Source organism: Ailuropoda melanoleuca, chromosome 1 (genome assembly GCF_002007445.2).
Source record: "Ailuropoda melanoleuca isolate Jingjing chromosome 1, ASM200744v2, whole genome shotgun sequence".
NCBI lineage: Eukaryota > Metazoa > Chordata > Mammalia > Carnivora > Ursidae > Ailuropoda > Ailuropoda melanoleuca.
In genome coordinates this window covers 119,934,367-119,949,139 of record NC_048218.1, presented here as the reverse complement: position 1 = coordinate 119,949,139, position 14,773 = coordinate 119,934,367, and the positions used below count along the sequence as shown (strand labels likewise).

General features: G+C 46.4%; 1 protein-coding gene across 1 annotated transcript; it reads right to left on the bottom strand.

Moving 5' to 3' along the window:
- Positions 1–2,834: 2,834 nt before the first annotated feature.
- Positions 2,835–14,364, bottom strand: INHBA (inhibin subunit beta A). The gene is made up of 2 exons (XM_002914137.4): positions 13,669–14,364; positions 2,835–4,431 (listed from the first exon to the last, which is right to left on the bottom strand). The coding sequence occupies exons 1-2, from the start codon at positions 14,054–14,056 to the stop codon at positions 3,545–3,547; spliced, it is 1,275 nt and encodes a 424-aa protein (XP_002914183.1). The 5' UTR covers positions 14,057–14,364; the 3' UTR covers positions 2,835–3,544.
- Positions 14,365–14,773: the final 409 nt, after the last annotated feature.

Sequence of the window (14,773 nt, the reverse complement as noted above, 5' to 3'; positions counted from 1 at the left end):
AATAAAAAGAAAGAAGGAAGGAAGGATGGAAGGAAGGAGAAAAGAAAGAAAGAAAGAAAAAGAAAGAAAGAAAGAAAGAGAAAGAAAGAAAGTTCAAACTACCAAATATTTATCATTCTTAAAAAATATTTGCGGACAAATACTTTTCAGAGCTTTTAAGATTGGTATGAGTAGATTTTTAAGAGCCTAGAGATTAGCCCTAGAGAAAGGTAGAGAGATGCTAAGATCAGATGGAGCCACCCTGTTTTAAGGAAAACCTACTGTGAGAAACCCAATATGGTAGAATTTAAAAGCTTTTTCTTTTGGCCTCCTGCTGCTACATGAGAAGTGTGGTTGTTTACAAACCTGCATATCTTCCAAGATTATTAAAGATAGCAGCAATTTATAATTCTATTTCAAGGCCACATAACATTAATGAAATAATGTCAAAGTTTGGGGATGTTTGACAACCCAATCATTTAATTTCCATTAACACATCTCATTCAGATATTGTCATATGAATTTCATTTTGCTCTGCTTCCAATTACAATAGCCACTAATCAAACTCCATCTTACCCCCACTGTGTTGAGCACTCTTTTAAAGGGCTTAAACAAGATGGCGCACACACGAGTTGAATGGGAGCCACAAACAGGTATCAGCTGTCTTTGGACCATCCTGCTTTTCCCACTGCCCTGGCCATCTCTGCTAGTGCACTGTGAACTAGCACTTGGTTCCCCACACTATTTTCATGGGTTCCATTATTATTGCCACTACTAAATAAGAAGCAGTCCAAAAGGCCCTCTACGTTTTTCATGCAAATCTGTAAAGTTGAACATCGCCATCCCGCTCTTCTCGAGACTTCCCTCACCATGCCCACCTTCCCCACCTGAATGATTTCCTGGTCAATGGTTAAGAATGAGGAAGCAAGTACCAACTTTGCACACTCTCCCTCTTACATGTAGAGTCCACTCCCATGGAGCACATGTTATAACTCTGCATAAGAAAGGGTGGACCTCAAGATGTAGTAAGTATCTCTACCCAGTAACAACATTAATATAATTTGCCTACATACAGCCTAGTGTTATAGTACACCAATTTGGTAAATATCTCAAGATGAGCTAAACCACCTTTAGTAACGTTTGGTTTCTCACTATTTTATTTTCCTACAATTAATTTTTTAAAAAATCTATGAATTGACATAGGGCTGAAAGCTTCAGTATTTTACAGAATACTAATGAATGCAGTTTTTCCAAATTATTAGCATTTTTTTCAATTTTTGCAAACTTCAAACAAGTCAGTAAAAATAAGGCTCTGTATTTTTAAAAGCATATAAATGAATAACTTATTAGCTATTCTAGGCAAGCTAAATACTGTGGAATAAATTAGTAGAAATTTAGCTTTAAGCATGTACTTTGATATTTATAAAACAAAGTGTTTTTTTTTTTTTCTTTTTTGCATCTGAGTCAATACATACAAACCTATATATGAAGAGTTTGGCTGTAAATTAAAATATTAGGGATTTTTACCACTGATAACACCTGTAGTTCTCTTTCTTATTACCAATCTCTTAAGACCTTCCCCCCAAGTTATTTATTCTTTAATTAGTGACAACAACATTATTTAGCCCAGCAAGTCATATTAGTCACAATTAGGCCTTAATCACCCCCCCCAAAAAAAGTACCCCACTCTTATTCTGGCTTTAAGATGAATTTTTTTCTCTCTGAAAAAGCTTTCTGATTTAAGATTGATTCCAAGAGATAATAAATATAAGTCACACACAAAAAAAATCAGCCTAGAACCTTGAAGAACATGGGTTTCCCGTTTTCCCTGCAGGGAATACTTGGTGGGATGGAGGTGGGGGCCAAGAAAGAGGAGGGAGCTGGGTCCCTGCACAATGAAAGAGGGTCTTGCTCAATAGTCCCTGGAGTTTCCAGGCTTCTTCCCATCCACATTTTTTGAAATGTGCCCACCTAGTTCCGAGGAAAAGCAAAAACTATAGCCTATCCTTCTTAAAAATACTGTGTTTTGCACACAAACATTCATTGCTTTAAGAACATTACAAAATGACAGCCTGACGTGCTTCAAATGTGCATGGGCCTGATGCGATCCATGTATCTATACACACAGGTGTGCGTCTGCAAACCACGTGCATATCCACACACAAGCATGGGGTGTTCCATGATAGCCGACAGCGTACAACTACTGTACGTCCAGTATGGAATGTTCCGTTTCAGGGATGTCAGAGGAGTCAAAAACCGAACTTCTCAGGTCTTTTCAGCCTGAACAAAATCCACCCTACTCCGCCTTGAATCCCAACCCCTGACTCACTGATGGTGAATGATACCAACCACAGACAGACTGTTTAAAGGCTCACACAAATGTCTTTGGTGTATGTGTCTATTTTTTAAGGTACAAAATAATAATAATAATTATAATTATAATAATAAAAATAGCTATTTTGTGTGCTGTAGCAGTTCTTTTATAGCTCACATTAAGTGCAGCTCTTAACCCCCCCCACCCCCACCCAAAGAAAATACTTGTTAAATAAGGATTAGACAGGTCAAACACCATCGTAGTGCAAATAGTAAACGATAAAAAAAAAACAACATTTACAAAATATAGAAATGTTTGGATCCAACAGATGGACAAACATATTCCTTTCAAGTATCTCTCCTTGAAGAAAATAAAAATTAATCAGGTTACTTCCAATACAAAAAAGTCTCTCATTTTGTTCTCTCTCAGGTAAACAGTTTCAAACCTATTAGGTTGCATAGTACTAAGATCATAAGCACCTTAACGAAATGTAACTTGGTATTCTTTGTTCCTTGATTTTGCTCTCTTCCCATTCTTGTTCTCAAATTTTTGTTTGTTTGCTTGTTTTTTTTTTTTTATGTTGGTTTTTGTTTTGTTTTGCTCTGTTGCAAAACTGGTGCAGAAAAAGCAGTGTGACCACCTGCACACTATTGTTCCCTTACCAGTACGTGTATGCACATGTCATGTGGAAATTCCTGTGTGTGTGGATGTATGTGTGTGTGTGTGTGTGTGTGTGTCTGTGTGCGTGTGTGCACGGGCTGATATACACAGAGAGAGGGTCACACAGACATACCTTACAACCTGGGTAACTGGGTGGGAAAGCGCCTGTAACTGGCTCTTTCAAACTCATGGCTTTCTAGATGCTATTTGGGTATGTGCCAGCCCACGTTATTGCAGACTAGACAAGTCGACTTAGAGGCTCACACTGAAAGGGGACTGAAAAGGAGGGGACAATATTCCCCGTGTAAGCAACTGATGTCATCACCTTGATATCAGAAGAAATGAAGGGGGCGCTGTTCTCCCTCTCCCTCCCAATTCCCACCTTGTTCACTGCTTCATCTCTGAGCCCTGGCTAAGGAATTTTTCCACATCTTCCTTCATCTGTTTCAGGTTTTCTTTTTAGTTTATTTTTTTTTAATTTCTTTTTTTTTTTTTTTCTGCTTGTTTAACTCAGAAACCTTAAACATTTCTTCATGTTGCCACTGTCTTCTCTGGACAACTCTGGCTCCCGTCCCCCCTGGGCCGGGCGCTCTATGAGCACCCACACTCCTCCACTATCATGTTCTGAATGTCCTTTTTGATGATGTTTTGCCCATCATCATAGTACAGCATGGACATGGGTCTCAGCTTGGTGGGCACACAGCACGACTTGAGGTTGGCGAAGGGGCTGTGCCCCCTCATGCGGTAGTGGTTGATGACGGTCGAGTGAAAGGAGAGCGAGGAGCCCGACGTGCCTGCTATGTGGCTCGGGCACTCGCCCTCGCAGTAGTTGGCATGATAGCCGGAGGGAGCGATGATCCAGTCATTCCAGCCAATGTCCTTGAAACTAACAAAGAACTGTTTCTTACAGCAGATGTTGACCTTGCCATCACACTCCAAGCCCCGCCTCCGCCGTCGATGAGGGTGATCTTCCGACTGGCGGGCCTGCAGCATGAGGAAAGGTCTGTGGGACTGCTCCTTGTCCTCGTCTCCCCCTGCCCCTCCGTCTCCTCCGTCCTTCTTCTTCGCGTCCCCCTCCTCGCCCTTCTTCTTCTTCTTGCCGAGGAGCACCAGGCTGGCACCCGTCTCGTGGCACTGCTCACAGGCAATCCGAACGTCCAGGGAGCTCTTGCCTTGGTCCAGCAACCGCTGGATGCTGCTGGAGACAGGGAAGATGTGCCAGGTGCTTTTCCGTGCATCCACCACCTTTTCCGATATCAACACTTCGTTCCTCTCCTCGGTGGAGCCCATCTCCTCAGCCTCCTCCCCTGCGTCCACGCTGCCCTGGGGCTGCTTCTGCAGGAGCCGGATGGTGACTTTGGTCCTGGTCCTGTTGGCCTTGGGGACTTTGAGGAAGAGCCAGACCTCGGCCCGCTCCACCACCGACAGGTCACTGCCTTCTTTGGAAATCTCAAAGTGCAGGGTTTTCCTGGCTGTGCCTGCAGACGAAACACAGCACAAGAGAGCAGGGACACTCGTTAGTCAGGCCGGGGGGTCAGCACTCACTCATTTCAGGCAAGCAGGGCGCCTCTGCCTCAGGCCATCTCCAGCAGGGGTCAGCGAGTTAAGGCCCACAGGCCGGCAGAACGGTTTGACATTTTTAAATGGTTGAAGAGAAAGAGTATTTTGTGACATGTGAAAATTATGTGAAATTTACACTTCAGTGCCCATAAATGAAGTTTTATGGGGACCACAGCTATGCTCCTTTCTTTATGGGTTGTCTATGGTTGCTTTTGCATTAGATCATGGAGTTGAAGAGCTGCAACACAGACTGGCCCACAAAGCTTAAAACATTTGCTCTCCGGCCCTTTCCAGAGAAAGTCTGTCAACTCCTGGCTCTAAAAAGAAGAGAGCCTAGATCTCAGTCAGTGTCCGGGAGCCTGGGGAGGGGGGTGGTGTGCATCTGTTCACTGCTTAATCTCAGTTGCATCTTCTATGAAATGGGAATGGCGTAATGACATTGGACCCACTATACCGCAGGCTTGGCCTAACACGGATGAAAACCCACGGTGAGCTCTAGCAAGCTATTCCCACAGAAATACACAGACACCCCCAAGGAAGTAAGTGGGGCCAGTGCCCACCGAGTTAGCCTCCTCCTCCCTGGCCACGACCTGCCCCACCCCTCCATCATTCCTTTCCTGGGTCGTTGCAACAGCCCTTTCTTGAATTTGGCTCTCCGGCATGGAGCCAAGACCCCTCTCCAATCATTGCTCCATGAAGCAGGCATAAAACAGAAACTACCCAGGATTCGGGGCTCTTCCTCCACCGCTTTGCCTTCAACTCCGGCTCTCTCCCAGTGCCCCGAACTCTGGGGTGCAGCCCCACCGTGTTTGTTCAAGGTCAGGTGCGTCCCAAACACTCTCTCACCTCCAGGCAGTGACCCCTGCCTAGAATACTTCTGCTCTCAACACATCACCCTCAGTGGCTGCCCTTGATTAGGGTTCAGTTCCTGACCCCCCTGACGCCCCCCGCCTCTGATTTAGGATGCCCCTGGTCTGAGATCCTAGCAATCTCATTCGCCGTCATGGCCCAGGAGGAACAAGGCAATCGCCTCTTTACCATCCATCCAGTCGTGTTAGATGAAGAGATCCACCCCCCACTGCTACGTCCCCCGTTTTTGCCTCCTTCCCCGCTGAACACAGCTTAATGAGCCCCAATTACAGCAACTGCTACTAACAGAAAGGAAATCCCCACACCGGCGAGGCAGCTGCATTCAGAGACCATTCAGCTCTTGCCTCACTTAAAGGGTTCCCTTCTCTTTCCATTAAGTACCTCTATGTGGATACATGCAGTGACCTTTCCTGTAAGGAGCAGGTGTCCAGACTAGAATTCTCTGACTGAGGAAACGTCTTCCCTCAGTTGCACTTTTCCCACTCGGTGGTCTATGAAACACGCCCTCTCTGCCTGACCGCCCCCTGCGGGTACCTGCTTACAACTGTCTGCCGTATGTGCATCCCGTACAGGAATCTGAGAACGATGTTAGAGAAGGTCATCTTAGAACTCGCAACTCCCTAGGAGGGTCTCCCTGCCTGGATTTCTATAGCTAGCGGAAATCCAGCCATACTTATCACTCTCAGCCCTGAGAAGTTTACGGTACTATAAATTTTCGGCACAGTTTCAAGTTCTCTGCAGCATAAGGCAGGCTTTTCTGTGCGTTGCGTGCTGTAGATTCTGTTCTTAATTTAACACGCTGCACACTGTGATTCTGATAGTGGTGAATTCACAGAGGCCAGGGCCAGGAAAGGCTACATATGTATACAAGAGATTCTCTGGCATCTTGGTATTAAGTTGCTAGCACGCTGGCCTCGATGGTGGTGGTGGTGGTCCTGGTGTTGGGGGGGTGGGGGGACTCCTTTTCCTCCAGCCCTGGGTCTCAGGCAGGAGTTAAAATGAATGATAAAGCTACATTTACGATTAGATCACCAGAGTGGAGAGCAGTTAGAAGAAGGGGAGACTGTCTTTTTTTAGGGAGCACGATTTCTTTTCAAAACGTGAACACGGTATTCCCCTTTGCTAAACACCGGTGGGTTTTTTGTTGCTGTTTGGTTTTTTTTGGGAAAGTGAAAGAGAAGATTCCAGGAAGGAAAGCTCAATGATTTAAATTTAAAAAGACACTCAGCAGAAGATTTGAAGTGGTAGGGTCCTTCTGGAAGTTACCCAAACCTCAGACAGCCGCCCCCCCCCCAGGAGTGTGCAGGCTCCATGGGGGGGGCAGGCACCTCCCACCCTGCCCTGAAGAGGAGAACCTGCTGTTCTCCCCTCTGCCTCTACACAGGCCAGCTTCTGAAACCTTAAACTGTGCAGGGTGCCACTGTAAAGACAGGGAGATAGTAGCTGCTAAATTAGAGAAGCCAGAGGGCACAAGGTTGTGTTTTGTTTTTCTAGGAATGAGTGTGAAACTGGAGAATCTGATTCATCCTCAGGATGGGAAAGCTCTCTGGGTTTCAGGTAACTCGTTCCCACAGGATCCCCTCTGCTTTTACCCAGGCTTTGACAGGAGGGGCCGGGGTTAAAGTAGATGGTCCTCAGTCCTTGGGTAAAGAGAGGGTCCGGACGGCAGTGCAGACCAGCCCCCGTCAGACTTCCCATGAAGAGAGTCCAGAGATGTCTACAGATGCTGGGGGTGGGGGCGGGGGCCAGGGTGGGCTAACTGGCGGACTTGATACAAGGAGCAAGAGCATATGCAAATTGCTTTCGTAGGGCCAGAGGGGCTGAGGTCCCCTGCTTCTAGCACCAGCCTCCAGGACAGCCCTTCATTCCACAAGAGCAGGTTTCTAAGGCATGATATAGCCCCACCCCTTCTTCACAGGCAGCTGTACTTGGAAGCAAATGATTTAGTGTTCCTGAGAGAGGATCGTACAAAGAGAGTACTCATTAGAGGGGGCTCAATCTGTCAGGTGCTGTTATATTAGGATCAGAGAGGCATCATAAAATGACTTTCAACCTGGTCCTGCCTGATAATTAACTGTATGGCATCGCCTGCGTATCGTGGGGAGGCACGGAGCTGATTTAGGCATCGGTTTAATTATCTGAGCTTGAAAGACGCTGTTCCCTGTATTCACATCCATTGCCTGCGTGCTGTATCTCTCCCCCATATTTCTGACATTTGGATTTTCCCCCTACTAATTGACATGCCTGTCGCCTCCTTCTCCTGGTGTCCATTTCTGGAACTGCTATTTGTATATTGCATGATATTTTATCAGGGAAAAAAAATAAAACAGATCCAATTTCATGAAAATGCTGTTGCCATAATGCTCAGGAGAACAGGGGGAAGAGAGAGATGCAAGTCTTCCTAATGTCTACCTTACATGCAGGTACATTTTAAAAGTTCTATTGTATTTGACTTATTAAGCAGTGCAATATTTTTTTTTTCTTTTACATTTAGCTTTCATTGCAGAAGGGGGGGAGAGAATGAGACAGCTAGAAGCTGAGATGATTAATATTTATCAGGGCTGTAGGTTTCAGAAAGATATTACAACCCTCAAATTTCTTAGGTATGAAAAATAGTGCTAGTCACTTGATTCTATTCCCTTTATCTGTATTTTACCTGAGAGAGATTGTTATACTGCGGGATGCTTTGAGGATGCTCCAGGCTTCAACTCTCTACGCATAACAATTTGAAAAATGGAAGGAGGTTGCCTGAGGCTGAGGTGTTTAGGATCAATTACTAATCAGTTTCAGGTCTGACTTAACTATCTCCTGCATCAGATCCTGAAATGGAAGCCTTCCCACAATGCTTTGTGAGCAGGTACAGTGTTAGTTTATACAGGTGCGCACTGGGCTCCTGCATTATTACCTATCTACCTGGATATAGCTGTTGGCTTTGCTAACCTTTCATTACCTACTCTCTGATAATATTCTTTTTATCCTCTGTGCTATTTTTTCCCTCCCGAGGCTCGTGAGCAAGGCTTGTATCACAGCCTGCTCTGCCTGAGTAATTCACTAAGAAAAGTCCCACGCAAACCCATGTGGGTGATAATATTTCATCACTTCAACCTCTGTGAGCCCGGTGGACACAAACCAAGGGGAGGGAGAAAGGTACATAAAAATGAGTAGGAGGGATCAAAATGGCACCTTACAGGAAAGACCTTTGAAAGGTTGCTGGGCAGGGGGGCTTGGACAGAGGGAGGATGGGAAGCTAGCAGGAAGAATACGCAAAAGCACATTTTTCCTTTGCTCTCAGAATTTTTCCAATGTTTTTAGTAACTCAATCACGAAAGCAGGCCTGCCAAGGGTTAAGCAACCAAGCCCCTTGTTGTTCCCATCCCCCACACCACCAGGACTCAAAATTCTGCTCTTCCTAAAGCCCTGCACCTCATCTGTGGGCGTAAGAACATTTCCAATGAAATAAGCAACATATACACACACACACATACACATACACACACGCAATTTTTCGTTTGTGTTCCGTTTTGTTTTCCTCAATAGGGTTCTGCCTAAAGTACGCTGCCCTTGTACATATGGGTAATCATTACGTCTCTGATGTGAATGTGGAAAATCTTGTTGTTGATAGAGGATTTTAACTCGCCATGGGGGAAAAGCCTTGTTGTAAAATGCAGCTGTTACTTTAATTTTCCATTCTGCACCCAGATATCACTGTGCCTAAATACAGCACTGGTAGGAGCATAGGACCAGGTACACATGTGTGTTCTCTGAAGCACTAACTTTGCATTTGGACTGTTTCCAGGGGTTTCTGCAGTAGGCAGCAAGTGAGGTCTTAGAGGTTATGCCTCCCTTAACCTGCAGCCCAGGGTTTTGCCTGTAGCAGAACTACAGGCTTGGTCATAAATTATCTGGATTGATTTTGTTAGCCTTCATCCTTTTTCTTATGATCTGCTATTGAGTTGTAAGTGCTCGGCCACATTCGGGTGTCTTTCATTTCAATGGTGATGAAATCGACAGAGAGAGAGAGAGAGAGAGAAAGGGGTTTAGGTTCCGAAAAGAAGTAGAAAAAATTCTCAAGATTCAACCCACAGAAATTTCAGACTTCTTCCAAAGTTCCTGAGAACTTTTGCACTTTTGATTTTGGATCTAGGAACCGGTGGAGTATGAGGAATTCTGATCTACAGCTCATGCTCGTGTATATTTTAGCAGAAGAGGGGCCAAGACAAATACGTGTTTTCACTGAAAGTGCCTGGGAAGGTATGACTCCCTGTTCTCCAAATGTGAGAGCTGACTCTGCCCTCTGAGGGCTCCCCCACCCCAACTCCGACCCACCTACATCACAGGCCCTAACCACTAGGCATCTTGCTTCTTGAATCTTCTCCCCCATTTGGCTCCACGCTCAGCTCGGAGACAAACGTGTCCTCTGAAGCTGTACCCAATTTCTCACAAGGCATTCAGCAAACAGCCCTTTCCTCCCTGTTGGAAGTCACTTGTCATTTGTCGCTGGTGAAAAGTGTTGATAAGACAGGCAAACCAGGCAACAAAATGAGGGGAGATGGAAGGCGTTTTGGTAAAAGCCAGGCAGCCAGCCGTCTTAGGGAGAGATGTGTGAGCAGATCAGTGCTGCTGATGATTCATGGTCACATTTCTCCACGCTCTGCTTTGTTTGCTTCTGAAATTTATCATTCCTCTGTCTTCCATAGAGCTCTGGAATGTTCACATGTATCACTAGAATCCCCATTTCCTTTCCTCTGTCTCATTTACTGTGTCACAGGTAGTCATGTTTCTCCCATCCTATAAAACCCTAACTTTTTCTGGAGGATGAGAGGAAGCAGGGGGCCACGGATAAGCACCAAGATTTGGGCGCTACAGAATGGGGCTTCCAGGAGCTGAAAATGCCTTTCCCTAGATTAACTGCTAAGGAGCAAAAGTCTTTGGAATGCGCCCTCTTGTGGCCGACCATTTCGCATTATTCAGAGAAGAAAGTGTGTAACGCCTGAAAGCACCCTTCAGTGAGGGGTCCTTGACGCAGGAAAGTTCCTTGGGCTGGCATGGAATCAGTGGGGGTCACCTCCACCTTGACATGGCTTTCTTGGGCTGGGGGGAGAAATAGTCATCCAAGCAAGCCTTCTTAGACCCCTGTTTGGAAAGTGTGTATTTCTAATTCAACTCTTCTGTAACTGGAATCCTCCAAGAGGGGGAGATTTATGGGTTACTTTCAACAACACCTGGGCTTAGTGAGCATTTCCCATTTCCTGGTGCTTCATTTGTCTTTCTGAACCCTCAGGGTTCTTCAACAAGTGCTATCAATGGCTAAGTTGATTACCATAATCAGCATATCAATCTGGCGGCATATGGAGACTCCCTGATACCCTGTGATTGCACACTGACCAGATATTGTCACGGATCACAAGAAGGTAAAATAAAATATGGCCTTCAAGAAGGCCACTGATTTCAGTTTCAATAACAATTACCCAGAGAGCTGACTTGACCCTACCCATCCCTTCTTTTCCTGTAAGGTCTTAAGGTAAACACAGAGCATTCTGTGCCAGCTGTCCCAAGAATGCAGTAATCTTGGTGAGCAATCTTGGGTGACATGCGTTAAAAAAAATAACTTTTATTTGTTGGAATAAATTTCAGAGGGCCCGAGTGCCATTCCTCACCACTTAGTTAATGACAACTCGTAGCAGCTTTACAAAGATGGGGCATCTTCCACCTGAGTCCGAGATGGGACAAATTAAGTTCCAAGGGTTCCAGGCACCTGAGCTTTTTGCAGTCCCTCAACTGCCAGACCACATCATGGCTTTGTTTAACCATCAACAAGGGTGAAGGCAAAAATTAAACATGAATCCCCCCAACTGGGGAGTCTGAAGTTTGAAAGATGCATCTATGGGTGTGCGTGTGTGGCATGGGCCTTGGTGACACTGACTCACTGGATTCCATGCTGTACAAAATAGTTTATGAAGGAAAGAAAAATGAATACCCTCTGCTGTTCTCCAAACTCTTACATTTGACATAGTTTGAATATTACGAAGGTTGAATTATTCCAAAAGCAACAAGACATTTGTATATATTCAGATGGTAAAGCTCTTTCCTGGTTGGCAAAATCAGCAACCAAATACTTATCTGGTTCTCCAGTTGGAGAGGAGATTGTCCAGATAGCAATCGTTAATTCCGCGAAATCATAGTAAATCAACTTGAAGTTGATGTGAAACTTCTCAGACGAGAAAAATAAGTAAGTGTGTCGTAAACCTTTTCTGTGACCCCAGCAGCTCACCCAAAGTCAAGCTGTAAACTCAACCAGGAGGACGTTTCCATTACAAACCTTAAACTGGAGTCAACGTGTGAGGCAAATGAATCACCTTTTAAAAAAGTAACTCAATTTCTTTTAAACTAAACACCGAACAGAAGAGGAAAAGAAAGAAAAAGAAAAGATTTCATATAAATGAGAAAAAGACAGCCACTGAGATGAAGGCCATAAGTAAGAAAGAATGTAAAAGATCAAATTCTTTCACTGCAAAACCTCTCAATGCCAAGAGCGTGATTTTCTAGACCAGTCAGCTAGGTCAGGAAGAGAGGCTGTTGGTGGCATCAGGTGTGCAGGAAAAGTGGTCACAGACATAGGTACACTTAGTCATCTGATGCGGGTAAGGCCAATTGAGTAGGACCTACAATTAAAGACATCATGGGTGGTAATTGGTCTATAAAAACATATACAGGGTCCCTTTGTATCAGCACAGGGAGCAGACAGACCTCTAAACCACTGGAATCCATCCCCCTCCACTGGACTCAATGTCAGTGAGCACTTTCTTTCCCACCTAGCCATCAGGAAAGGTGAGTGGCAAGGTGAAAACACCAACCTGACTTTGCTTCCTCAATAAGCTTCAAAAGTTAAAGTCATAATGATCATGTCCTTTGGGGGTGGCATCAAGAAAGAGCTTAGAGAAAGAACGACCTTTGAAAAGAAGCTTCTGGTGAGAGAGAGACACTATCCTGCTGGGGAAGCTTGTAGGACATCAGGACTTCTCTCACCAGGGAAGCCGGGAAGCCAGCAGGCTATCTGCTCCCCCAAAAAGGATGCCCAGGTCTGGCATGGTTTTCTTGAAAACAGAACATCTGAGTCAACAGGTTTTCAGGATTAGAAATTCTGAGTGTTGCCTTAATTGTTTATACTGCTGCGGCAAACTTTTAAACAGAAATGCTGGGAGTCCCTGCACGTACTTTACTGGCCATATGCTCTACCAAACAAAACAATGGCATTCCTTTCAAATGGATTTGGCAAGGGATACAATTCTTTAGGCTGGCATTACCATGAAAGTAACACGGTATTAACACATCTGTGTGCCCGGGCGTGCATGGGCTTGCAGCATGGGAAGGGTCTGTGTCCCATAACTGTACAAATAACCTGGCTCCAGGTCGATGGCCACACTTCTGACAGGTATTTTTCTATTCAGCAACAGGTTAGTGTGGTCCTGGGCCAATGATTAGAATATATTCAAGTTCTTCCTCTTAAGGATTGAGTGAGAGTTCAGTGTAGTATCTGAGAGCACTTTGTCAAGGTTGCATTCCTTGGCAGAGAGCTTTAGTAACTTTGCAGAGAACAAAACTCTTTTTTTTTTCCTGTTCAGAGAGCAAAAGTCAGTGTTCCCAAAGTGACTGCTGGTTCAGTGTCAACTGTCCCCCAAAGTCCCTCTTTGCTGCCTAGAATGTGATGCCTGTGCTCTTATAAGACAGAGTTTCTGAAGGTAAAAAGGACTGTCACTAACAAGTATACCCAGCTTCTCTGGTGTGGCCCCTGACTGGACTTTTAAAGGGAAGGTTTGTTTTAAGACAATGACTTCATCTGTGCCGTTCCACCCCCGACCCCACACTCCGCGGTGCCCCTCCCATAAAAAAAACTTTGGATGGGGTCCGGAAGCCTCGCGGGCTCCCCCAGCACCCCCCCCCCAAACGGCCCGGGCTTTCCTCGGGGCTGCTCAGATCTGTTGGCAGAGGCAGGGCGAGGGAGCCTCTCGCAGACCGGCTTCCAGCTCCACATTGGCCCCTGGAGCTCCCTCCGGGGTGACTGGCTGAGTCCCGCCAGCGGGAGCGAGCCATCTCCAGCCGGGGCTCAACCTAGAATTCCATTGCTGTGAAGCGCTCTCCCCCCTCCCCGCCTCCCCTCCGGCCGCCGCCGCTCCCGGCGCCCAATACCGGCTGACCTGCCCCTGGCGCTCTGCGGCTGGAGGCACAAGTTCCTCCCCGGACTGTCAGGAGCCACGCCGCCCCCACCCCCAAATGCCCGCACCAACCTGATTCTGCGAACGTGATGATCTCCGAGGTCTGCTCCATGAGTTCATTCATTTCTGCCCTCCTGCCGATGTCATCCTCTATCTCTACGTACCCGTTCTCCCCCACTTTGCCCACATGAAGCTTTCGGATGGCGTTCAGAAGCGCCGCCTTGGGCACCGGCTGGATGACTTCGGGTCTCTTCTTCAAGTGCAGCATGTTTAAAATGTGCTTCTTGACGGCCTCCACCATCTCCGGCTGAGAGTTGGGTACATCCTTTGGGAGGGCGGCCAGCGCGCAGGACGGGCAGTCGGGGGCTGCGCCGTGCCCCTCGGATCCCGGGGTGGGGGAACTCCTCACTATAATCCAGCAACTCGCCAACAAAAATCCTCTCAGCCAAAGCAAGGGCATCCTGGCTGCAAAAGTTGTTGTGATTGCCTTATTTTTTTTTTTAAAGGCCCTGCTTTTCCTCCCCCCTCACGCACAGGTTTTTTTTTTTTTTTCCTTTCTTTCTTTCTTTCTTTTTTTTTTTTTTCCTTCTCCTCTTCAGCAAATTCTCTGGAACAAGAACAAAAAGTTTGCTGTTGAAGTTTTGTTTGCAGGTTCCCTCTCTGAATGCAGTCAGTGCTGTAGGTTTGTGGCTGTCAGGGAGGAGAGTTCTGACTGTCTCCGAGTAAGAGAGAAGGAGGGAGGGAGAGAGGGAGGGAGGGAGGGAGAGACAGGGTGGGGGGGGAGACAGACAGAGACAGAGAGAGGATGGGAGGGAGAGAGACAGGGAGAAAGGGAGAGAGAGGAGAGAAGGGGGAGAGGGAGAGAGAGGGAGGGAGGGAGAGAGGGAGGGAGAGACAGGGAGAGAGAGAAAGGGAGAGGGAGAAAGAGGGGGAGAGAGGGAGAGAGAGAGGGAGAGGGAGGGAGAGAGAGAGAGGGAGAGAGAGAGAGAGAGAGAGAGAGAGAGAGGAGAGAGAGAACGATTGGTCCTAAGTGAGTGCGTGAATGGGCGAGGGAGGGAGTTTGTCTGTGAGTAGAGGCTGTGGTTAGGGAGGGGAGGGACAGCCCGTGTTCTGACAGGCTGCTTTCCTTCTGCTCACTGTTCCCTCACACACACCTCTCTTCAGATATCACCATTCT

Coding starts and splice junctions, on each gene's coding strand:
- INHBA (XM_002914137.4), bottom strand. CDS start 14,056: ATGCCCTTGCTTTGGCTGAGAGGATTTTTGTTGGCGAGTTGCTGGATT. Junction 4,432..13,668: donor CATCACGTTCGCAGAATCAG/GTTGGTGCGGGC, acceptor TTTCGTCTGCAG/GCACAGCCAGGAAAACCCTG.